The sequence below is a fragment of the Rhizopus delemar genome, genomic scaffold (genome assembly GCF_000149305.1).
Source record: "Rhizopus delemar RA 99-880 supercont3.19 genomic scaffold, whole genome shotgun sequence".
In the NCBI taxonomy this organism is placed as follows: Eukaryota; Fungi; Mucoromycota; class Mucoromycetes; order Mucorales; family Rhizopodaceae; genus Rhizopus; species Rhizopus delemar.
In genome coordinates, this window is record NW_027137845.1 from 496,303 (window position 1) to 521,122 (window position 24,820).

The 24,820-nt window shown below is 35.1% G+C and overlaps 8 protein-coding genes across 8 annotated transcripts; 4 read left to right on the top strand and 4 right to left on the bottom strand.

Moving 5' to 3' along the window:
• Positions 1-378: 378 nt before the first annotated feature.
• On the bottom strand, positions 379-795 carry RO3G_16317 (uncharacterized protein; the record flags this gene model as incomplete). Its single annotated transcript, XM_067670901.1, has 1 exon — positions 379-795. The coding sequence occupies one exon, from the start codon at positions 793-795 to the stop codon at positions 379-381; it is 417 nt and encodes a 138-aa protein (XP_067527002.1).
• A 1,234-nt stretch (positions 796-2,029) lies between these two features.
• On the bottom strand, positions 2,030-2,546 carry RO3G_16318 (uncharacterized protein; the record flags this gene model as incomplete). Its single annotated transcript, XM_067670902.1, has 2 exons — positions 2,030-2,309; positions 2,356-2,546. The coding sequence occupies 2 exons, from the start codon at positions 2,544-2,546 to the stop codon at positions 2,030-2,032; spliced, it is 471 nt and encodes a 156-aa protein (XP_067527003.1).
• A 2,883-nt stretch (positions 2,547-5,429) lies between these two features.
• Positions 5,430-10,084, top strand: RO3G_16319 (uncharacterized protein; the record flags this gene model as incomplete). The annotated part of the gene is made up of 3 exons (XM_067670903.1): positions 5,430-5,519; positions 5,576-9,916; positions 10,067-10,084. The coding sequence occupies 3 exons, from the start codon at positions 5,430-5,432 to the stop codon at positions 10,082-10,084; spliced, it is 4,449 nt and encodes a 1,482-aa protein (XP_067527004.1).
• Positions 10,085-10,731: 647 nt separating this feature from the next.
• Positions 10,732-13,133, top strand: RO3G_16320 (uncharacterized protein; the record flags this gene model as incomplete). Its single annotated transcript, XM_067670904.1, has 11 exons — positions 10,732-10,876; positions 10,934-11,133; positions 11,192-11,434; positions 11,485-11,719; positions 11,816-12,125; positions 12,224-12,285; positions 12,418-12,477; positions 12,530-12,577; positions 12,629-12,660; positions 12,713-12,787; positions 12,909-13,133. The coding sequence occupies 11 exons, from the start codon at positions 10,732-10,734 to the stop codon at positions 13,131-13,133; spliced, it is 1,635 nt and encodes a 544-aa protein (XP_067527005.1).
• Positions 13,134-15,540: 2,407 nt separating this feature from the next.
• On the bottom strand, positions 15,541-16,326 carry RO3G_16321 (peptidyl-prolyl cis-trans isomerase B1; the record flags this gene model as incomplete). The annotated part of the gene is made up of 4 exons (XM_067670905.1): positions 15,541-15,637; positions 15,690-15,847; positions 15,902-16,170; positions 16,221-16,326. 4 exons carry the CDS (start codon positions 16,324-16,326, stop codon positions 15,541-15,543), a joined length of 630 nt encoding a protein of 209 aa, XP_067527006.1.
• Positions 16,327-16,649: 323 nt separating this feature from the next.
• RO3G_16322 (uncharacterized protein) lies at positions 16,650-19,203 on the top strand (the record flags this gene model as incomplete). The annotated part of the gene is made up of 3 exons (XM_067670906.1): positions 16,650-17,933; positions 18,087-19,145; positions 19,192-19,203. The coding sequence occupies 3 exons, from the start codon at positions 16,650-16,652 to the stop codon at positions 19,201-19,203; spliced, it is 2,355 nt and encodes a 784-aa protein (XP_067527007.1).
• Positions 19,204-19,813: 610 nt separating this feature from the next.
• RO3G_16323 (uncharacterized protein) lies at positions 19,814-20,284 on the top strand (the record flags this gene model as incomplete). The annotated part of the gene is made up of 1 exon (XM_067670907.1): positions 19,814-20,284. One exon carries the CDS (start codon positions 19,814-19,816, stop codon positions 20,282-20,284), a length of 471 nt encoding a protein of 156 aa, XP_067527008.1.
• A 1,315-nt stretch (positions 20,285-21,599) lies between these two features.
• On the bottom strand, positions 21,600-22,267 carry RO3G_16324 (ADP-ribosylation factor 6; the record flags this gene model as incomplete). The annotated part of the gene is made up of 4 exons (XM_067670908.1): positions 21,600-21,618; positions 21,720-21,979; positions 22,024-22,127; positions 22,174-22,267. The coding sequence occupies 4 exons, from the start codon at positions 22,265-22,267 to the stop codon at positions 21,600-21,602; spliced, it is 477 nt and encodes a 158-aa protein (XP_067527009.1).
• Between the last annotated feature and the right edge of the window lie 2,553 nt (positions 22,268-24,820).

A 24,820-nucleotide genomic window follows, 5' to 3' on the forward strand; every position in this document is an offset into this window, starting at 1 on the left:
ATCCAACAATTCATTCCACTTTTCCCCCCATTTCATTTTGTCTACCTTTTATTATCATCATCTATCATTGATATATGAATTGAAACGAAAAAAAAAAAGAGAAAAGAATTCCCTTTGGTTTTAATATAAACCAAGCTTCATAAATTCTTTACAAGTCGTACTCAATGTAATACCAATCTAGGGTTACACTTTTGAAATTAAAAAGAAGAATATTTAAAAATAGTAATGAATAACAAATCGAGTAATCAAATATTCTTTTTTATCCAATTTTTACATAAAATAATTTTATTATTAAAATAAGCAAACCAGGCTTATGAAGGTGTGGGGGGAATAAATTAAAAAAAAAAGTATACATTGAAAAGGTGGGGGGGAATAATTTTACATTGATTTTGATTTAGTGTCGTTTCGAATTTTAATCAATCGTTGACGTTCCTTTGTTCTCATGGCTTGACGACGGTTTTGAAACCAAATCTGTACTGTTCTTGGGCTCATCCCTAATTGTCGACCTAATTCTGCTCTGACTTGCGTTGATGGGAAAAAGGTACGATCGAATACTCGATTGAGCACTTCCAACTGTTCACTATTGGCTCTTTTACGTTTTGCTTTCACTCTTCTTTCTTCTTCTTCACTGTCCGTTGTATGTGGTTGAGGGAAGGGATAGTTTGAAAAGAGGGAGGAAACACTGGTGGGTGAAGAAGACAGGCTTGAAATATCATCTTCATAATTATTTAACAAGTTGGTAATATCTAATTTAGCAGGTCTTTTATGATTCAACATGTTGGAAAGAGACAACATTGCAGAAAAAAGAAAAAATACAAAAAAAAAGGCTTGCCCTTTTTATTCATAATTTCCGCTCGAGCCAACTTCTTGTCAGATCCTCGACTGATAGTCCGAGCATCACACAAAATACGGGCCACTGCTACACCAATGTTTTCTCCGCGGCACTCATGTTGAGAGGTTCTACAGGTTGAAAAGCTCACGCCACTTTTCATCCAACCAAAAATCACGTTGCCTTCACTCTTTCTAAGCTCAGATATCACTGGGTTACACATGTCAATCTATACTTCATCTATAATTAGCGACGACAGACACATTACAAACGTTCATGAATGTTAACTGTTGGGATAGATGGATCCAGACTGTCATCTATTCAAAACAGATGAAATGTAATACAAAAGATGGTGGATTTGCATAAGCTCACATGAATTGAATAAGGTGTATTATGTAATCGATTAAAGTTGTTGAAATTAAGTTTATATTTAATATGATTGATGGGTGGAGATTAAATTAATTCATCTTGTGTATTCATAAAAGATCCTCCCCCCTTCTTTTTCCCCTTGAAAATATAATATTATTAACTAAATTACTTTTATGGATCATTTCCCTTCTTTCCTCATTTCTTTACACGTGAAAGAAACAAGTAATCATTATCACTTTTTTAGGAGAGAGAGCAAAAAAGAAAAAGAAAAAAATAGAGTATTTTACTTTTGGAAAATCAATCTCTTTTTGGATATCAAGAATTTTTTTTTTTTTTTTTTTTGCTTCTTTTTGAAATTAAAAATCTACTCGGCGATAAAGGTCATTTGGTGGTTGTACCTGCATTTATAAAGAAACGTCATTTGGAGTTATAAAGCAGACCCACTAACCTCAGACCTCTCTCTCTCTCTTTCTTTCTCTCTCTTACACTGCGGACCCTTTTCTTCTGAATGATTTGTGTTACTAGGCAACAAACCAAAAGAACTTGTGGAGTAAATTAACCAAAAAAGGTGAATGAGCCGTGGAAAAACATGGGGGGAATTTTTATTCAAACATGAATGGTTTGTATTGTTCTTCCAAAACCAATAGCAATCCAATTTGGTATCACCGTATTCCATCTGACACAGTGAATTTCTTCTGGTGTTGAATAACTCGCACAAGGTTTGTTGATGTGTATTGTTCCTTTAGTTGAGTCCTCTTGAAATGTATCCCATATTTGTATTTGTTGATCATCTCCTATTCATCATTATTAATTTACATAAAAATAAACAACTCATTTACCACCAGAGACAATCTTGTCCGGATTGTTGGGCGCCCAATTAAAACAATTCACGATACTTTTATGCTCTAATTCAATCACAGGCATACTCGGATATCGAATGTCTAATATCTTTAGGGAGTCTGAATCCATTGGAAAAGTAGCCAATAGATTTGGATTGCAGTGATTGAATTCGATACGTAACAAAGGTTGACATCCGTTACTGATGGCTGAAGCAAACTTTTGTTTATGAATGGGTGGTGATTCATAAATGATGGTTGAATTCTCTAGTGCTCTATCATATCATTCGTCAGACTTGTCTACTTTGCTTTATGTCTTACCTTAGGTCAAATAATCTGATGGTGCCATCTGCTCCTACACTAGCAAACATATCTGGACTGTGATGAGTAAAGGCAACATCATACACATCTCTGTCATGAGCAATAAGTTGTGTTGTAGCTTGTCCTGTTTCAATATTCCATATAGTACAAGTAGTATCAATACTGGATGTCACTACGAGTGACGTATCCATTTTATTCCAATCAAATGAAGTGATCGGTGCACAAAAATCATTTTGTTTCACCTAACAGTTTTTATGTCTTAATCTCATCTTTCACGCCTCATTTACTTTACATGAATTAATTCTCTTTTTTTTACAATCGAATGTCCCCTATTTGTATCAATCAATTCATACACTCTTAATTGATCTGATGATGTCACAATCAAATCATTCTCCCTTCTTTCCTATTTCAAATAAATAAACAACCCATACCCATTTATCTATAAACTCACTTTGACAGGTGTCCACAACACTTTGGTGATTGGATAATAACAATCTGTCTCTGCCAACACTGCAAAATCAGGCTGATTTCTTGTTGCGTATTGCTTTCCTGTTCTAGTAATAATTTGAAGCTGTATTGATTTAATAGTGGGCTTTGCTAAATAAAAATTGTACCTTATTTTCTGAATCTTCTAAAAAACTACCTAAAGCCAATCGATGACCATTAAACTCTTTATTACTCCAATCCATAGCATAAATTGGCCAAGGTGCTTCATAGTGAAATATTTGTTTATCTTCTACTTTTGACTTTGCTAATCTTGACATTGCAAACAGGAAAAAAAAAAAAAAAATAATAAAAAAAAAAAAGAAAAAAAGCCTTGTGTTCTCTCTCTCTCTTTTTTACAACCAAGTCAGACTTCCAAAAATACACTGTTTTGTGTATCCATGCAGATTATTCTTTAAAACATCAAATAAAATAAAAAAGAAAGTATCTATTCATCTAATCCACATCCTAAAGATGATAGAGTCAAAAGGTGCATGTAGCTTTACATAAATAAAATAATACTGCAATGATGTTATTGAAACAAGTAACACAAAGACACGGTCCACAGCATCTTGTGATATAATCCAGAACTCAAATTATGTTTGCATAGACGTAAAAGAAAGAAAATCGTATGTATTTAAACACCGAGTGCGGGAAGAAATAAGCTTTTTTCATTTACACGGGGCACGATAGAATAAACAAAGAGACCCAAATCATTCTTATGCATGTTGTCTTTTCATATCTGCCTTCATCACCACCCTTTTCCCTGACCATGGATCTACATTGAGAAGCGAATGACAATCCTTGTGTTAGCTTAAGAATCTATTTAGTGACAATTATCCAAAAAAAGAACAAAAAGCTTAGCACAAGTTACTAAAACAGAAAACGCGTTTCTACTGTTTCAAGTTTGTCTCACTTTTTTTTTGGAAAAGGATAAATATTTAAATCAAGTGTAGGCTACAAAAAGAAAAGTGGACTAGGTTGAATAACATGCCATCAAAATACTCTATGCGTGTTGATTTGACGTTTTTTTAAGCATTCTTTGTCTTGTTCGCAGTAGAGATGAATCATAAATCAAAGTCCGCCAACTCCGTTCCTTTTATGCCTAGGATTGGGTTCTTTGTATCAGGTTGATAAAAAAAGCATGACAGCTAAAGAGGCAATACTATGATTCCAAGCTCATAGCAAGAGTCACCAACAAAGAACATTTGAGTGTCAGTAAGGGTCTATGTCATCGGCTAATGCTTATTCATCCAAAATGGATTACACTGATAGCTTTGATGTGATTGCCTTATGCTTCACAGGTCTCTTGGTCATAATCAGTGTGTCTCACATAAAAAAGACAGACGTATCATCCGACTTTCAGAAATCACAATTTCGATATCGTTGGCAGTAAGGCAGTCTGCTTTTTGACAACCAAAAAAAAAAGTCAGATCTTAAAGATTCAAGTCAACATTACGCAGTTGATGTAAACTATCTTGTGTTTATGAGTAAAAAGAAAAAAAAATAAAATAAAAAAAGATTCAACAGTTGTAAAAACTAAAAGAAAAGGGTTGATATCCATCTTATTCCGACTTTAACAAAAACTCAATAATGTGTTTGGGTCTGTACATATACTGAGATTAAATCGTTGGGACAATCGCATTTGATCAGCATCTTCATCTTTTACTGTTCAACTAGTCATATATATACTCATACTGATAACATTGTAACTCTGATACTATAGCTTGCTTCCTAGAGAGTCTCTTTTGTTGTAATCAGCTCTCGATTGAACCCTAAATCTTTTGATATTAATATCAACTTGCCATTGACTACAAAAATAAAAAAGCAAGAGGGTTGTTGCTCTATTTGTCTGAAATCAGCGTGACTGGTTGCTAGGTTATTTTTTGAATTTTCATACGAGTAATAAATCAGAGTTCTTTTCTATAAATTTCTCTAATAAAATTCTGGCTTTATGCCCTTACAAAAAAAAAAAGAGTTCTTTTTTACACAGACTAGGACATTATCATTTTAACTTCATCTTTATAAACTACAACATGACTGACCATTCTAAGTCATAAAGTGCTTACAAACTTTGTAAAAGATAATTCAGGTTAAATTGCAGAATTGAGGTGATGATTGCAGGATATTAAAAGTAGACGTGCTTCTTCTTTTGGTTAAATAGCATATAAGACGTATTTAGTCTTAAAAGTTTATAAATTCATTGCTAAAGATTTAGACAGGTTAGCATAGCATCAAAGATTTATTATTGACAACAAGTGTGCGAAAAACATTCATTATCTTACTAGAACGACTTGTATATCATAATTACCACAGCATCACTATAAAATACATTTTAGTATCAAATGGTTTAATATCTTTTTTTTTAATCACCATTTCTTTTTGAAATCTATCTATCTATATATAATATATAATATATATAATATACTGTAAAATGATCAAAAATTGTATATATAATATACTGTAAAATGATCAAAAATTGTACATGAATTTAAACCACGACGCAAAAAAATGACTGCTTCTTTGGCAGAGAGCTAAATTTTTAACCTTTCTCTCTTTTTCTTTATTTCTATAAAACTTTTACTACTACTATGTCTGAAACTAACGAACCTCGTCACTGTAGTGGTTGTAGAGTGCATATGCCTAACCCTGGTCGTTATAGAACTTGCGAGAACTGTCGTGTAATAACTTATTTTGACCGAAACATAAAAGTGTTTATCTAACTTATATATTATAGGCACGACGAGTAAACCACTATCGTACTCAAAACACAAGAACTTCGGTTTCTAGAAAACCTTTGGCTTACATATCAGAATTGAGCAGATTCACCTCGTGGTCACCAGGTCGTATGGACAAAGTATGTCAGCACTGTGGTGCACTCCATTGGACAGCAGAAAAACCAGTAAACGTTCCTGCTTCTGCTCTAAGTTGGGAGTCCTGTTGTAAGCATGGTGCCGTAAAAGTAGATGCTCTGAGAGACCCACCTCAACTTTTAAAGGATTTGTTTACTGGTAACCATGAGTTGTCTACCCATTTTTTAAAGAATATTAGACAATTCAATATGGCCTTTGCTTTTACTTCGGTTGGCTGCAATATAGTCAGTGCAACAGGTCGGTCTGGTTCTGGTCCTTCTTCATTCATGATACACGGCGAGCTATATCACTTACAAGGACCTATCAATCATATTGGCAACTCGAAGGTATCAGAAAACAGAAACGCTGTACCTTCATATGCACAACTGTATATCTACGACCCTGCTTTTGGTGTCAACAATAGAGTTGCAAACAATCCTGATCTCAATGTTAATTTAATTGAGCAGCTCACAAACATGCTTCATACTGATAATGTCAACCCTTTTGTCAACATTTATAAGCATGCACATGAGATTCTTAAAGATGAGTATGAGAGACAAGCATCAAACGAGGAGGAATCAACTCCCTTTCACATCAGACTTAGTCCTCAAATGACTATGGAGTTAGTAACAGGAAATGACAGAAGAACAGAAAATTTGCCCACCACAAGTGAAATAGCAGCTGTTATTCCAACTGAATTCGCTGGATCCAGCTTCAGAGATATTAAAATCACTTACCGCAATGGTATTGAGCATGGTAGTAATTCTTTTAAAAGAATTAATCAAACTCACGCCGCGTTCATGCCATTGCATTATGTGTTGTTATTTCCACGTGGTGATTATGGATGGCATTGGGGTTTGAGACTTTCAGCTGTCAATCTTCCTAATAGTAACGTTGAGGTTGAGCGTCAGAGGAATAGGCTCCCTCAAAGAGCATATTATCGCTTTAGGCTTCATAGTAGAGCAAATGAATTTCCTACTCTTTTTTTGTCTAAGAGGTTATTTCAGCAATATGTTGTCGATGTTTGGGCTGTCTGCGATCAGAATAAATTGGAGTGGATCAGAGATAACCAAAGTAATTTACGGGCAGATGTATACAACGGCTTAACAGATGCTTTAGCCCATGACAACAGCGATTTGAGCACAGTTGGCACCAAGTTCATCTTACCAAGTAGTTATGTAGGAGGTCCAAGATTTATGGCAAAAATTTATCAAGACTCAATGGCTATAGTGAGACATTTTGGTAAATCTACCTTCTTCATCACCTTCACGGCAAATCCAAAATGGGAAGAGATAACAAATGAGCTCATTAAAGATCCAAGCAATCAGCGGCCAATGCAAACTGCAGCAGATCGTCCCGATTTAGTTGCTCGAGTGTTCAATTTGAAGCTTCGTGAATTCTTGCATGACCTTAAGAAAAAGAAAATTTTTGGCGATTATAAAGGTCTAATCCGAACGATTGAATACCAAAAAAGAGGCTTGCCTCATTGCCATCTTTTGCTGTTTCTTGAAGGTGATGATAGCGTATTTCGTGATCCCGAGAAGATTGATGAAGTGATTTGCGCTGAGCTGCCATCCGATGATGATCCTGAGCTTCTAGACTTAGTCTCTGGACAAATGATGCATGGCCCTTGTGGAAATATCAATCCCAAATGTCCATGCATGGTTCCTGATGCATACGGTGTTTTGAAATGCTCTAAAAGCTTTCCAAAGCCTTTTCAACCCACCACTGCTGTTATGCCGGACTCATACCCCTTGTATCGTAGACGACTGGATGGAAGATCTCATCGTGTTCAAATCAAGGATAAAGAAACTAATGGAATGATGTCTGTATACTTGACCAAGCAACATGTTGTACCTTACAATCCATTTCTTACCAAGAAATACAAAGCACACATAAATGTTGAATTGTGTGGTAGTATTGATGCTATCAAGTATATAAACAAATATGTTTATAAAGGCCCTGACCGTACCACAGTACATCTAAAATATGAAAATGATGAGATTGAAAGGTATCTTACAAGCAGATATATCGGACCTACTGAAGCTGTATGGCGATTATTTGAATATCCTATGCATGAAGAGGACCCCTCGGTCACTTCACTTGCTATTCATTTAGAGAATGAGCAGCCTGTGTATTTCGATCCTAAATCAAGTGCTGAAGAGATACAGCAAACTTTGGACAACACTCATTCAACTTTGATGGGATTTTTCAAATACAACTTGACACATGATGATGGACGTAATTATTTGTATCAAGAATTTCCATCTCGTTACATTTGGAAAAATAAAGAAAGAACATGGCAAGCCAGAAAAAAAGGCTATGCTGTAGGCAGAATGTACTACTGTACACCCACTGCTGGCGAAAGGTTTTTCCTGCGGTTGTTGCTCACTGTCGTTCGGGGTCCTACTTCGTTTGAGAATTTAAAAACTGTCAACGGAGTAGTATATTCTACTTTTCGAGCGGCATGTCAAGCATTGCACCTGATTGAAGATGATCAAGAATGGTTTAAATGCTTTTCAGAAGCTGTTGAATTCGTTTCAGGATCAAGTTTGCGTTCCCTTTTTGTTTCTGCTTTATTGTTTCAAGAATTGAATGAACCCAAAGCCCTTTGGGATCGCTTCTGCTTGAATATCTGTGATGATTTAGATGTTCGCATTGCACAATTGGGACTTCTCAACCAACTGTGTAGTGATGATACATCAAATGCCTTCTATCAAAACCTGCCTAAGCTTGATTATGGTCTATATCTACTTGAGCAAGCTCTCATAGATGCTGGTAAGACTCTGGCAGATTTTAATATGCCTGGACCACTATTTCATTGGCGATCTTTAATGGAACAGATTAGCACGATTAACAGTAATGTGATTATCCAAGCCGAAGTTGCATATGATAGAAATGTGGAGGAACAGAATTATCAACAAAAGATATCTATGATGAATATTGGTCAAAAGGATGTATTTGATGAGATAATTGACAGTATATCAAGCAATCCTAATACTGCTCACTTTTTTCTTCAAGGACCTACCGGTACTGGCAAAACTTTTGTTTACAACACCCTTTGTCATTACTTTAGACGACAAGGAAAGATTGTTGTTTGCGTTGCTTCATCTGGTATTGCTTCTCTTTTGCTTCCTGGTGGTCGTACATCACATTCTCGCTTCAAGATTCCTCTCAACATCTATCCTGATTCGGTTTGTCTAATCAAAAAAAATAGTGACCTTGCTGCCATGTTAAGGCAATGTAGCTTGATAATTTGGGACGAAGTTCCTATGCAGCACAGACATTGTTTTGAGGCTGTCAGTAGAACTTTGCAAGACATTTGCTCAAATTTCGGCTCGCTCTTTGGTGGTATCCCTGTTGTCTTGGGAGGCGACTTTGCCCAAATTGGACCTGTTGTCAAGAATGGTCAACGCCATCATATAGTCGAAGCTTCATTAGCAAAATCAATAGAAATTTGGCCAAATCTAAAAAAGCTCAAGCTCACAGAAAACATGCGTCTATCTGGTAGTAGCCCTATTGACCAATCATTTTCACAATGGATTGGTAATTTATCTTATAATTCCCTTCTAAATGGAAAAATATTCTTGCCACGTTATATTGCGCAATATCACTCTCTTACCACGTTTGTCGATTCAATTTATCCAAAAGAAATTATGGAGCAAGCTTTAGATCCTGAATTTTTTCAAGAAAGGACTATTATCGCACCAAAAAATGATTTAGTGGATGAGATCAACAGATATGTTTTAGACCAATTGCCTGGCAACAAAATTTCATTGTTTGCTGTTGATCGCGTTACTCAAGAAGACTCAACTGGCTCTGAGGACCGCCAAATGCCTACTGAATACCTTCAAAGCTTAAATCCTCATGGACTGCCTCCTTCTGTTTTAGAATTAAAAGTTGGAATGCCTGTCATGATATTAAGAAATATCAATGTAGAAAAAGGTTTATGCAATGGCACACGAGTAACTGTCTTGAGTATTGGCGAATTTCTTTTGAAAGTGAAACTACCAGGTGTTGATGGCCGTGTTGAAGTAATTCCACGTTTCACTCTGTCTACTCTTGAAAATGAGTATCCTTTCACTTTGACTAGAAAGCAATTTCCAGTAAGGCCCTCATTTGCAATGACTATCAACAAATCACAAGGGCAATCCCTTAAAATTGTTGGAGTTGATCTTCGCTTACCCGTTTTTACTCATGGCCAGCTATATGTCGCCTTATCAAGAGTAACATCTGTATCTGGACTTTCTATATTGCTTGATAAAAAAAAAGGCGTCAATTCAACTAAGACTGAAAACATTGTTTATCCTGAAATTTTACTTCGCTAATATCACAACAATAATCCCAATCAATTTACATCTGATCACTATATATAGCTTTATTATTACTGTTAAAACACACATGTTGCCTTATAAACAATATTATTATTATTATCAATAACATTGCATTTTATTAACGCTCAATTAAATGGTGTGGGCGTGTGGGTGGTGGTGGGGGGAAGCCAGGGTCCGAGCCGTGAGGCGATGGCGGCCGTTAAGTGAGCGTAGCGAGCAGGTCGGCTAGTAAATAGTACACTATGTTGAAAAATTATTCGCGCATTTTATAAAAAAAAATTAGCGTACTTTTTAAATAAAAAATCACACATTAAACAAAATCAATTAGCGCACCTTTTTTTAAAGAATTCACACATTACTGTATACGCGAAATGCGCAAGTTTATTAAATAAGCCTACAATTAAGACAGTCGTCAAATTTGGTTAGAAAATGTGCCAACTTTTTTTTATTTATTACGTGAATTCTTTAAAAAAGATGCGCTAATTGATTTTGTTTGATGTATGATTTTTTATTTAAAAAGTACGCTAATTTTTTTTTTATAAAATGCGCGAATAGTTTTTCAACATAGTGTAAGCTGATTAGAAAATAGAGAATAAGCTTGTTACACGAGATCTGTTGCCCACAAATCTATTGTTTTTTAAAGTAAGCCACTTTCCCTCTCTCTCTTTTTTCTTTTTTCTTTTTTTTTAAAAAAATATTTATTTCAAATGTTATTAAAAACAAGTGTTTTAAGCATTGTATCATCCATTGCTGTGTGCGTACTTGCTCAAGCACCTACATCGAATATTATACAAGGATGTGTTACAAATTATGATTCAAGCATTGACTATTTCCCTGAAAAAATAAATGCTGGTAAATAACTCCTTTTATTTTAATATCAATATTCTGACATGGTGTGTAATTATATAGCAGATGACAAGGCTAATTATTTCACTATTGAATATCACAACAATTATAAATTAATGGAAAACCGCAAAACAGGTGAATCTTACATGCTTGTTCAATGTGGAACACCTACTCCTTCCAATATCTCTAATGGCACCGAAGTATATCAAATACCTATTACAAAAGTTGCTATCATGGAAACATCCATTGTTCCTTATCTTGAGGTACAGTCTATATTTTTATAGGGTTACACATCCTTACCTTCTCTCTTGTGTCTATTAGATGATTGGTGCAGCTCAATCCATTTCATTGGTTGCAGACGGTGGTTTAATTGCTTCCCCTTGTTTTCAAAAATATCTAAAGACAGGCAATGTGACAGAACTGGATGCTACAAATCAGACGTTACAAGCACAGCAAATTGATAATGTACAAGCCCAATTTGGTTCCAATCCTTATGCTTACACTCCTATTGATGCCAATACTTCAGTCACCGCATCTGAAGTGTACGAACCTGACGTTTTAGGTGTAAGTCTTTACAGAAAAAGTATTTGTTTATTTATTTACTGTTCATATAGCGTGCTTCTTGGATCTCTTATTATGCTGCCTTTTATAACCGTGAAGGCATCGCTAATAGTGTGAGACAAAAAATGACTGATAATTACAATCGACTGAAGACTGCCACTACCAATTATAACAAAAAACCAGTTGTTGCATGGACCACTTATAATGCTCCCAGTCAATATAACAATAACACAGCCAGTTATCTTCTTAGTACTGCTCAATACAAGACCCAATTAACTCAAGACGCAGGTAAATGATCATAAAGACGATACACATGATAAAATACTAAGACAAATGACATAGGCGCAACTATACTTAATTCAACAACAACCGTTTTCTCAACAGCCACTGAATTACTTTCTGTCATCAGTTCAGCTGACATCTTGATTGACGAGACTTATATCGGTACCAACCTTACAGATTTCTTAAAGAATTATGGTATTCCACAAGCAGATGTGGACAAATACACCTTTTTGAAACAAAAGGCTGTTTATCGTGAAGATGGCATATTGACCGCCTCAGGTGGATATGACTGGTTTGAAGCTCCGGTCGTGATGGCCGATGCCTTGTTGGAAGACATGATCAATGTCGTCAATCCCTCCAGTCCCTTTTCACGTCAATGGTTCCGTAATATTGCCTTGGAAGAACCCATCAAGTACGTGACCAGCGCCAATTGTTCTTCCAGTGAAAATACACCTCGGCCAGATAGCGCGGTTGATTACCCAGGAGGCCAGCTTTCTTTTTCGTCTGGAGCATCTTACGTCACCTCCAATCCTTCTCTTCTTCTCTTCTCTTTGGTTTCTCTTTACTTGATGGTTTAAGTGACTTAATTTTTTAAAATAAAATTTCAACCGCGCATGAGTTCGTTTCTTTTTTTTTTTTCCTTTTTTAAATAAAACCAAAGATGCCACCCAACATGAGTAAAAGAATCTATAATGAAATTAAAGATGTCAACAATGACGATACAACACCTTTATATGTTTATGTTCCAAACGAAGATAACATGCGTAAAGAAGTATATGATAACAACAAACGAGAAAATCATTAACAGTCATTTAGACCACCTTATTGGTTCTATTCAAGGTCCTGTAGACTCACCCTATGAAGGTAATAAAAAGTGCATATTACTGCGACTCAATGACTCATAAAATGGTATAGGTGGTACTTTCTTGCTGGATATCAACTTACATGTAATAGCAATAAACAATGCTAGAAAGCAACTATTAAAGCGCATTTTTATAGGAAAATCATCCTTTTCAACCACCCCAAATTAAGTTTATTACCAAAGTATATCATCCAAATATTAGCTCACAAACAGTAAGTAGATACAAAAACAGTAAAAGGAAACTTTCTAATTTACGTTGAATATAGGGAGCTATTTGCTTAGTAAATTATTTGTTATTGACATATTAGATTGGTATTTATTATATTATTGTAGGATGTCCTCAAGAGCCACTGGTCACCAGCAATGACCTTGAGAATCACTCTAATTTCCATCCAATCCTTATTGGATTCACCTGTTCCTCAAGATCCTCAAGATGCACAAGTGGCTAAACATTACATGGCTGACTATGAAGGATTTCTTGAAGAAGCTGTATTTTGGAAGAATACATATGCCAATGTTTCTTTAAATGATTATATAAACTCAAAATTAGATGATTAAAAAGAGTACAATAAAAAAATAAATTTAGTTTAGTAATAGCTTTTCTTTCATACATATTAATGCTGATGCACCCATAGACTGTGTAACATTTCTTATTACCAAAATGCATAAATTTACTGTCTTTCTTGCACTGACAAGGGCGGTATGGACCAAAACAAAAAGAATTCAAGAAAAGATGGGATGTTGCATTTCAATTTTTTTACTGAATATCGCTATTCACTATTTTCACAAATTGTTCATACACCTTCAGAAAAAAAAATCGTAAGGTTTAAAAATCCATGAATTGCACGAAAAAAAAAAAAAAAAAAAAAAAGAATACTACATAGCATACCTAAAAATGATTCATATTGTTCGTAACCTTCGCTTGAATGGGTGAAATACCAGAGAGGTTTCAACGTGCTGGGACTGAAAGAAGAGGACCGATTAGAAGAAGAAGATCTGAAGAGAATGGAGACCGGGGGGTTTTTCCTAGGAATTTGTAGGTTTTCGGCACAGGTATTGGTGGGTTTTTCTAGGGGGCCATTGGGAAGGCTGGAATTAAAAAAATTGGGACTTTGTTTATTAACAATTGGGTGGTGGATTTTTTATCAATTAAATTACTCCTGGAAATGGGAAAATTCAAAATGGAATATTATTTTTTTTTTACCCACGGGGTTTTTTTTTTTTTTTTTTTTTTTTTTTTTTTTTTTTCTTTTGTTATGTGTACTCACTATTATTATTATTATTCTTGTTCTATCTTGCACCAATTTTTTTTTATTTTATTTGCATGAATTTTTTTATCTCAAAAGTATATCAATAATTTCGGAATAAAGTGTAATATGCTCATGTACTAGAAATGAATGTAATAATATTTTTTTATCACCAGAAGTTCATGTTTTCATATTCCAGCACAATAGTTATCATAAGCATATAGCCAAGGTAACAGTAGCTTTTTTTTTTTTAAAAAAAAAAAGAAGCAAATTACTTAGTTCTGTCTTGGTTTTCTCAGCCATCCACTTCAACAGAATCGAGTATATCCAATGATATTTAAAGTTGAATAGTCCCTACGTAAACAATGGATGAGGGGTGCACACAAACTGTAGAAAGGAATTATAACTGAGCAAGAAGCATTTGACAGGTTTGCTTCTTGTAAATTTATTGATAGTATGTTGATTAGGCTTCAAAAAAAAAGGCATCTGTTGGTACGGGCACCATAATCCAGCTTTGGTGGGCTGCCTAAAATATAAAATGAAAGTTCAGAAACACAATGCTAAAAGTGATGTTGATGTTGATGTATATGATGATATCGAGATCTTTTTTTTTTGTTTAATATGGTCAACATTAAAATTTCCACCCTCTCACGCTTCTTTTGATGATTATCTTGATATAAATTACTAAATTTACCTCTTCGCTTTAACGCAGTTTCCCTCTATGAGCACAAGTGCAAATATAAATAAACCCATTTTGAATTTAAAGAAAAGTTTATCTGTGGCATTTCAAGGCTGCATTTTTGTATTTTTAAGATCTTAGAACATTAAGCTTTATAGTTCACTCGGTGGATTTTAAAAATACGAAAGGAAGTTAATTTTTACTTTTTGATTCAAAGAGAAAGTCGATTTTCACTGCTGATAATATTCCATTACTTTCAACCTTTAAATAATTTAATAGATCTTTTAAATATACGTTTCTTTAATTGTACTGATGAATATCAATGAAGCTACCCATTTAAAACTATGTTATTAAACAGAAAGTTGACAGTGAAACTTAAATAATAGCTGCATATGCTTTCTACTGATCCCATTAAATACCTGCCTTCTATTATGGTCAGATCTATACACCATTTTCAGAAAGTAAAGTCGCATTTTTACAAACATTATAATACAATATACGCAAAAAAGCAACAAGCACAGCATTTATTCCTGAAAAGAGTGTACATGGTCATGTTTATAAATGCTATGTATAGCATTAAGCAAAAGTTCGCTGCTCTTGGTTCCCTTCATTTAAAATGAGATATATCATTTAAACATGCGAGAAATGATGAATGTATACTAATTACTCCTAGCACTATTCATGCTTTAACCAATCGTTTTACAAAACAACATAATGTCCAATACTCGAAATGCTATGTTAATCGAACTGTGCTGTAACATATCCAAATATGAAAGAAAGGATCATCCAAAACATAAAGGTCTTTCCAACTCATTTCATAAAGGTGTTACAACCTTTGAATCGCTTTCAAGGGTCAGCTTACATACATACCATACTTATAATTACAGAAGTCAGCCCTTTTTTTTTATAAAAAACGAATTAAAAGCTTTTGGTCAAATTATGACAACCATGATCATCATTTGATTGATGATGTTTTGAAAAATATAAATGAAAAAAAATGATTTTCTTTATAAACTTTGTGTATAATTAAAAGTTTAGCTTATAATTCAGCATGTTCAGCAGCTTCCTTGGCAGGCTCATCAGGCAAGAGACCACAATCAGCAATGACGACGTCAACAGAGGGCTTGCTTCTTGAACTATACACTATAGTGATTAGAGAAGCGGAAACAATGAAATATCTATTATTACCCAGTAGGTGTGTTTTCAATCTTTGTAACAACATCCATGCCTTCAAGTACTCTGCCAAAAACAACATGCTTACCATCTAACCAAGGAGTAACAACAGTAGTGATGAAAAATTGGGAGCCATTCGTATCGCGACCAGCGTTAGCCATGGAAAGAAGACCCTACAAAAAAAAAAGATAAGCATTTTAATGTAAAAGAGTTCTTCACTTTCTTACGGGAGTACTATGTCTAAGCTTAAAGTTTTCATCAGCAAAACGGTTACCGTAAATTGACTTGCCACCAGTGCCATCGTGATTAGTAAAGTCACCACCTTGGATCATAAACTTCTTGATGACGCGATGGAAAGTAGAACCTTTATAACCATAACCATTTTCACCAGTAGCTAATTGCTTAAAGTTTTCTGCTGTCTTGGGAACAGTCTTACCGTATAAACCAAGGACAATACGACCAAGGGATTCATCACCTTGCTTGATGTCAAAATAGACTTTTACAAATATGTAAGTATACAAATGAGAAATAGTTTTGACTTTTTACTTTTATCAGTAATAACAGGGCCTCTGCCTTCAGCAGAAACAAAGCTAAAGGTGCATACAGCGAGAAATAGGGTAACTAAAAGTGTTGCAAGGTTAAAACGGGCCATTGCAGAAAAGTAAAAAGAAAAAATAATGACAATTATTATTGTGTCACTTTTTAAAACACGACACCTGAGATTTAATCAAGCGCATTCTTCTTCAGGCCCTTATATTATTATGGTCATCATATCAAGGGTAGACAAATCACGTTATTTAGATCTGAATGATCTCTCTCTGTATTGAATTATTCACAGCCACAGCTCTCTAGAAAGCTTTGGTTTGTTTAAAAATACAGAATGGAGAAGACGTAGGAAAAATTTTATTGGATGGAAAAAAGTGTGACTCAAACCTTTTTTTTCTCTTCTTTTTTTCTCTCTCTCTCTCTGTTACAATGCCCAATGAAAACAGTACACCTACTTTAACTTCTTTTCAATTGGATTCAGGCGGACCCTTGTTACCTGAAGAGTTTTCACTAAGACGTTGCTTTCTTCGGATTGAAGAAGAACCTAATGACGCTGTTGAAAATCTTTATGGTCCTTTTAGTGTCCCGTATAACCATATCCATCGGCCTCCAACAAATAATAAGCAATTAAGTGCTTTGGAGAAGCGACAACTTGAAATTATGCAATTGAAAAAGGATATTGAGGAAAGGGAAAGATTGCAAAGCAATTTGATTCGACTCAAAAAAGATCAAGAAAGACCAAGTTCAGCACCACCAATACCTACGAGTACATTATCTAAAACGAGCACACCTAGTCAGACCATCCAACAAGCGACTATTGTACAAAAAACATCGTCAACAGGAGTCAATCAAGACAAAGTGGCAACAGACATCTTTATTTCAATTTCTGACCAAGAGTTGGACGACACCAGCGAGGACGAGGACGACATTGAAGATAAGACGGAGGAGATAGAACAGTCACCGATCCAGCAGCAGCCGACCATTGACCCCAAGATTGTCTCTGATCTTCAAAAAGCATGGGATAGGATGGAAATGGAGATTAAAGAAGGAGAAAAGCTGTTGGAAAAGAACAAGTCTGTCACCAAAGAGATCCGTGTCAAACTACTGGCTTTGCAGGTGAAGATGTCAATTGAACGAAACAGGAAAAGACCAAGAAAATCAAATAATGCTGATAACCAAAACCCTAAAAGAGAATATACACAACCACCACAACAGCAACAACAGCAGCAGCAGAAGCGTCGTGTAAAGCGTAGAACGAACCCTATAGGATACCCTTACATGATACCGCACTTTCATCAACAAATTCCTTTTATGCATCAGCCCATGCCACTCCCACTTGTCCTTCCTCCTACCTGTCCACCACCACTTTATTATAGGCCCAACAGCCGAATGCCTGGATCTCCTCCACCTCCGCCCCCAGCTTCTCCTCCTCCACCAGCTCCACCACCACCACCTCCCCCATCTTCTGTCAAAAACAACCCATTCTTGACCGACCGACAGCTCGTGCCGAGAGAGGAAGAGCCGAGTGTGAAGATGCAGGATGGTACAGCGGTGAGTGCTGTGTTGCAAGAAATACAGCAATTAGTTTCACTGCGAGTTTCTAATGTTGAGGACAAGTATGAAAAAGTGAATGATCGGATTTTACCACGTACACCTATTTTAACAACCATTGACGGTTATACGATGACAAAGGACATGGTGCTATCTAATCAGGTAGGTGCAAGCATCACATTCTTTTCCAATGATTTATGTTTTCATCTCTATCGTTTCATGTAGCAAGAGAATGGATTTGCAGACGATTTTATCAATATACCAACCGTAAGTCATTCTTTATAAACAGACAAGGGAATACTCATAGAACAGTAGAACAACGAAAGTCCATTTTTTGCCATGTTAAGCCGAAAGGCGACCGGTCAGATATTCGACGAACCAATGGACTTATTTGTGACCCGCGTTCTTTCATGTATCCCATCCGATGCAAACATCAATGTATTCCAGCAAGACAGCCACGGTCTATTTCCCAGAAAGTTGATGGAAGCATTGGATTTCGTACGAAAGGAATCACAGCAAGACCCAAGGAATGAATTCAAGGCCACGCTCAAAGTTGAATTATCCCTGTTTGTTCACGGAAGATCAGAGCAGTTGAAGCAGGATTATGAAGAAAGCATCCGGGAATTACCACAGTGTGTTGATGTCCACTGGCAACATATTCGATCAGAGAATAATTGTGAGGCACAAATGAAATTGATTGTCGACCTTCTTTCCAGAATAGCTCAAGCACGTACAAGTGTGAATACTGAACAGTCCAGCAAGATATCTGGAATGACACTTGAGATTTTGATCCGCTTCTTGAGGATGCCTAATGGTATGAGCAAGGTATTGAAGATTTTGACAAATCATAATGATGATGATGATGATATCATTGAAACCAAGAGTGTACAACTGTTCTCGATGGAGGAAACTACGGGACTTTATCTTACTGAACAAGACAAATATTTGATTTGGATGATTATCCTGTATTACTATGTGACAAAGACCATACCAGATAACATTTGTCAGAATTGGATGGATAAGTTGGTCAAGACTGGAAAGGCAAGTACAGAAAAGCCAATGTTTATGATCGATTGGACACCTACATTGGAGAATAAGCCGTTGGATAGACAAAGTCAGATTGGATGTGTAAACATATTGCTATCGATGTTACGTCACTTTGGAAATAAGGCTTGTAATGATATAAGCAGAAGACCTTTGCTGATCGGTGTCTTGAGAACTTTGCTGAACTTTTTACCTTTTTCACCAAGCTATAAACTAGCAGGAACGTTGATATTGACAAGAAAGGCGCTTCAATTAAAAAGTTTACAACCAGAAATGCAAGAGATAGTGATTGAATTAGAATTGAAAGCAAAGAATAATATAGTGTTCTCAGTAATGATTGAGAAAGTTAGCAAGTTATTCTATAGGCTTTCATTAGGATATCAAATAGCATCACGTATGCCTTGCAAGAATAATGAAAGAGAAGATTTGTACAAGATTGCGAGTATATTGGGATCATGTATTGGGTATCAAGCAAATGAAAACGATGATTTGGTTATTAGAGTAGACAAGATAAGGCAATCCTATTTAAGCTTGTTAGGTTTGGATACCTTGAATATCATGCTGGATCAGCAAAAATGGAAAACGAATACAAGACAAATGAAATCGTGCTCGTTTGCATGGTTGAACCTGCTTGTGTTATTGCAGATAAGTAAATTATTATATATTGAAAATAGTGTGATTAGAGATACTTTATTGAATCAAATTGATTTGGTATTGAATGGTGCGAGAGATTACATAAAGTCAAAAGAAGGAATAACATTCATACAAGATTATGCACACATTATAAAAAATACATGATTTACATTATAAATAAACTCGATACGATCCCATCTGTTCATTTCAAAATCATAGTAACCTTCATCCTTTTTTATTTTTAGGGCAAACTATTTTAACCAATCACGCAAAATACACTTTTAATGAGCGCATAAATAAAATCAAAAACTTCGTAGTAAAAAAGTACCCTTGTTATTTTTTTTTTTTTTCTTTTCTTTTCTTTCATGCTTCGATTCACTCGTCTTCGTCCCAGTTACCATAAAACTTTAGTTTGTCTTCAACGTCGTCATATTGCAGATAACAAAGACCCTTTCCCTGATTTAGCTATTCGTCACTCAAAGGAAGCAGCTCTCGAAAGTTCTTATCCCAACTTGCCACCGATTCCTCGACCCAACGAAAAGACAGAAGACAAGAGACGTCGATTGACTTATCAAAGTAGAAAGCGAGGTATCTTGGAAACCGATTTACTGCTATCCACCTTTGCCAAGACATGGTTACCCAAGTTTAATGCAGACCAACTCAAAGAATACGATCAATTATTAGACGAACCTGATTGGGATATCTTTTATTGGGCAACTGAAAAGAAACCTATACCTGAAAAATGGCAAAAGAGTGAGATATTTCAATTAATAAAACAACATGCGAAAAATGAAGAAAAGAAGGTACTTAGGATGCCTGATTTAGAAACAAAATAAAAATGTACTCTTTGTCATCTTGCAGAAAACTTTTTTTTTTGGTCTATATTTTTATAAAAGAAAAGGGGAGGGGGAAGAGGGGAAAAAAAAAAAAGAAAAAGGGGAAAAAAAAAGGTAGAAAGTACGTTGCATCCAAACTCTTTTTTCTTTTTTATTTATTTTTTTTTTTTTTTGAGAAAGGCCATTAAAGACAATAGGATGACAACGAGTGATATACAACAACCTGTCATTTTATTATCTCCACCAGAAGATGATCAACCCAGCAAATCCTCCTTTTTGAAAAGAAAACTATCCAATCTATCTTTACGTAAAGATGTACTATTTTATACAAACTCTTGTTCAATTACAGCAACCAACACTATTTATTCATCTTCATCTAATCTATCCACTCCTTCATCTATCAGTGAAAGAGCAAGACCATCGATTGTGTTGCAAGATAAATACAAGAATTATAAGTTGGGTAAGAAGATAGGATCTGGTGCAAGTGCCAAATTACGTTTATTGGAACCAACCAAAGGAAATAAGTTGGTTGCGATGAAAATATATAAAAAGAAGGATAAAGATGAAACAGAGAAAGGCTATGATAAACAGTTGACAAGTGAATTTTGTATATCAAAAACACTCTTTCATCAACATGTCGTCTCTGTCTATGATTTATTAAAAGATAAAAAAGGGAGATGGTGTATTATTATGGAATATGTAAATCTTTAACATCTTTAACATCTGCTTTATTCATTCATATCTTAGTGTGCTGGAGGTGATTTATTATCAGTCATACAACAATTTGATTTAAATGACGATGAAATGGATTGTTTATTTAAACAACTCTTGCTTGGTTTAAATCATATTCATTCAAGTGGTGTTGCCCATCGAGATATCAAACCTGAAAATTTAATCATGACAACCGACGGTCTGCTCAAGATTGGTGACTTTGGTGTGGCAGATGTAGTTCAATCTTGCTTTGATTTAGAACCTAGGTATTCAAAGGGTAAATGTGGTTCAGAACCTTATTGGTCTCCAGAGATATTGACCAGCACAGAATATGATGCCAAAGCACTGGACATTTGGAGTTCTGCAGTCACTTGGCATGTCATGCTCTATCGTCGTATACCTTTCTTGATAGCAAATCAAACTGACCCAAGTTATATCGAATTCTTGAAAGCCAAAAGAGACTGGTTGCCTTTATCAAAATGTAGTGAACAAGAAAAGGAATGTCTCTTTGGTATGTTTGATCCTGATCCTAATACACGTTGGACGGTTGAACGATGTTTAAGATCAGATTGGATAAGTTCAATTGGTGTATGTTTTGAAAATTTTAAAAGACATAGACATCACTTTATTAAAAATAAATTATTTTGATTTTACATTTTGGCTTAACCAGTTCAATCCCTGATACAATCCTTCTCCTGTGGTTGCACATGAAGGATACACATACCAAGGTCTATCCTTCATCTTATCTAAGCCTAATTTCTCTGTTACCTCACTTGGCGGCATAGCATCAGGTAAATCTTGTTTGTTGGCAAATACGAGTAATAAACAATCCTTCATTTCTCGATCAGACAAGATACGATGTAATTCTTGTCTTGCTTCATCAATACGATCTCTGTCTTGAGAGTCAATAACAAAAATTAATCCTTGAGTACCAGTGTAATAATGTCTCCATAAGTTACGAATCTTGTCTTGACCTCCCACATCCTAATAACCTTCAGTATTCGTCTTTTCTTTATTTATATCCTTACCCAAACATTAAACTTCACATTCTTGTAAACAACTGACTCTACATTAAAACCGACTGTTGGAATAGTAGTCACTGATTGATTCAATTTTAACTTGTAAAGAATAGCTAATAGAACATCAGATTAACCTTGCTCATTGACTTTCTTACTTACTTGTTTTGCCAGCAGCATCTAAGCCTAACATTAATATACGCATTTCTTTATTACCAAACATTTTTGATAATGCCTTTGATAGATTAGCTCCCATAGTTTATAGTTGTTATCGTTGAAAAGGAAAGGAGGGGGGGAATGTTACTGTGTTGTATATATAAAAGAAGAAAAGAAAAATAAGTGTCAAAAAGTCCGAAATAAAAGTATTCAATATTTTTAGTGCAACAATCAAAATGAATAGGAGAAAAAAAAATGGGGGAAGAAAGGACCTGTGAACAAGAGAGGAGAGAGCAAGAGGGGTAGATGGACGCAAATGAAAAAGCTCCTCGTTTGATACTCACGCTCCTCTCTTTCAATTTGTTTTCTTTTTCTTTAACAAAAAAAGAAAGAGAGGAGCAGAAAGTTGTGTAAATGATGTTCTAAGTATAGTTTATTTATTGTTTGGCGGGGATCAATGCATTGGCTGATCTCACACTCAAATAACATGAGTCATCTTTAGGCCAAACATCATTCATGCTCTCTGTCTATTTTCCTCTTATTATCACTCGATTGAGCTACCATAACTATCATGAAATATTTCTTATTGTTGTAAGGGATTTTCGGTTAAGATCTCTTATGATCATCAAAGATGTAAGGCTCTCCTATCAGTAGTCAATTCCATTTGTCTCTCCTACAAAGACTTTCTTATCTACTTTAGCGCGTATTAATCATTTTTTCATCATTTCAGAATACTGTCAATATTTATCAAGCCCAAAGCCTTATTTAATCTTTGAGTCTCTCATCAAATTTCTTTTATTGCTATTGAAATGTTTGATTTAAAGGGAGGTGTCGGTGGCGTCAAAGAAAAAAAAAAAAAAAAAAAAAAAAAAAAAAAAAAAAAAAAAAAAAAAAAAAAAAAAAAAAAAAGCAGGTACTTGACTTAAATGTAAACTTAAAAGCAAATTAACATAGTCGAGCACAAACACTCAAGACCCTAAGAAGGGGAATGTGTGTCTAGCTTGATAAGAATACAATGAAATTCCCATATAGGTTTAATCTCTCTCTCGTTCTCTTTTCACATAACCTTTATCTCACTCTAACCTCTATTCCTGCTTTTTTTTTGGATCTTGCTCCTCTTCTTTCATTGTCGAAGGAGAAGCAGAAAGCCTTGAGATGTATTGATTTGGTTTATATATGGAAATAGAGAGCGCTTTGACCTACATACTCATTTTGTAAACTACATCTATTCAATCAAGTTTCTTTTTTTTTTTCTTGAATTTTTCTTTGTACTCTTGATAAACAAGAGGTAATCGTATTTGTCTCTGATTATTTTTCCCCCCTAAGCAAATGCCTAAAAGGCAGCAAATCAAAGGGAGTCTACCAACAATAAACAAATTTTATCCAAACAATCGCCCTATTCCAGTGATCTCGCATATGTCATCCATCACGCTCATGAATCAACAGATTCTCTTTTATGATTTGAGCTTTCATGGTTGGCTGACATCAACAACCTTCTTCAAGACTACAGTTTCTTTATTCAAGCTTTTCAAAGAAGGGAATAAACAAGGACATCTCCCTTTGATACTTGGTCTGTCTGCTTCTGTAACGCAAAGTGATGCTTTTTACTCAATAGATCCATGTTTTCACACCTATTGGAAAAAGGAGAAAAGGATCGCTTTAGATATCTGTGCTTCTCTCTTCTCGATCCCACATAGCAATCCAATTGCTTCTTTCAAAAGCGTGTACAGAAAAGATGAGAAAAATGCTGATGAGCATCCTGTTGAAAGTGATGGTGGACTGTGAGAAGGACAGCAAGGGAGGGCATGAACTAATGAAAACATGTTGGATCATTAAATGCAGATTTAAAAACACAAGCATGTCAAACAACCCGTTGTCCTTTCTTCCAACATCTGACTCTCATCAAGGGTCAAAAGGGATGTTTGGAAGCTCCTTAAAATACAACAAATACATTCCAATGTATTTCTGTCTGTAACTACTTGTTTCATGTTGACAACAACGCTGCTTAACGTGTCAGTGTGTCCCAGTGAAAAAATAAGCATGTAGTTTTAACGTAATGAAAGACTTCAAAGGAGTTTTCAGTGTGGTCCTGTCCTAGAACTACGAGGATCAAAGAAGACGCTACGTCGTCATTTGCGTTTACTTTAATAATCTATACTGTCGTGCTTTACTTTAAAAAATTAGCTTTTGGGCACATTAGATATTTATCAACACATCTTGCGTTGTTTCAGTCATAAAGCACACGTTAAAAAGCGTCTTGTTTTAAATTCGAATTTTCTTGACAACATCATCTGGAATACAATTTTACCTTGAAAAACTAGAATCGTCTGAAATTAATGGAGATACTCTTTCACAATCAAATCTATTTTATCAAGATAGAAGTTTAGATCCCTTCAGCAGTCGTCATTCCTATCCATTTGACAATAAATTAAGCAGTAAAATGGACAAATTTAACATGAAAAACATTCATTATACTCATCGTAAAGAAGTCTTCTATCATAAAAAGATGGTTGACGTTTAGTCTGATTATGAAGCTTTATTTCTGTTTTGAGATCAAAAGTACAGTCGATAAACTCACTAATTGGTGGCTTTGTGAAACTGATAACTGGTTAGGAAAAAAAAAAGTACTTGTAATAATCTGTTGGCTAAAAAG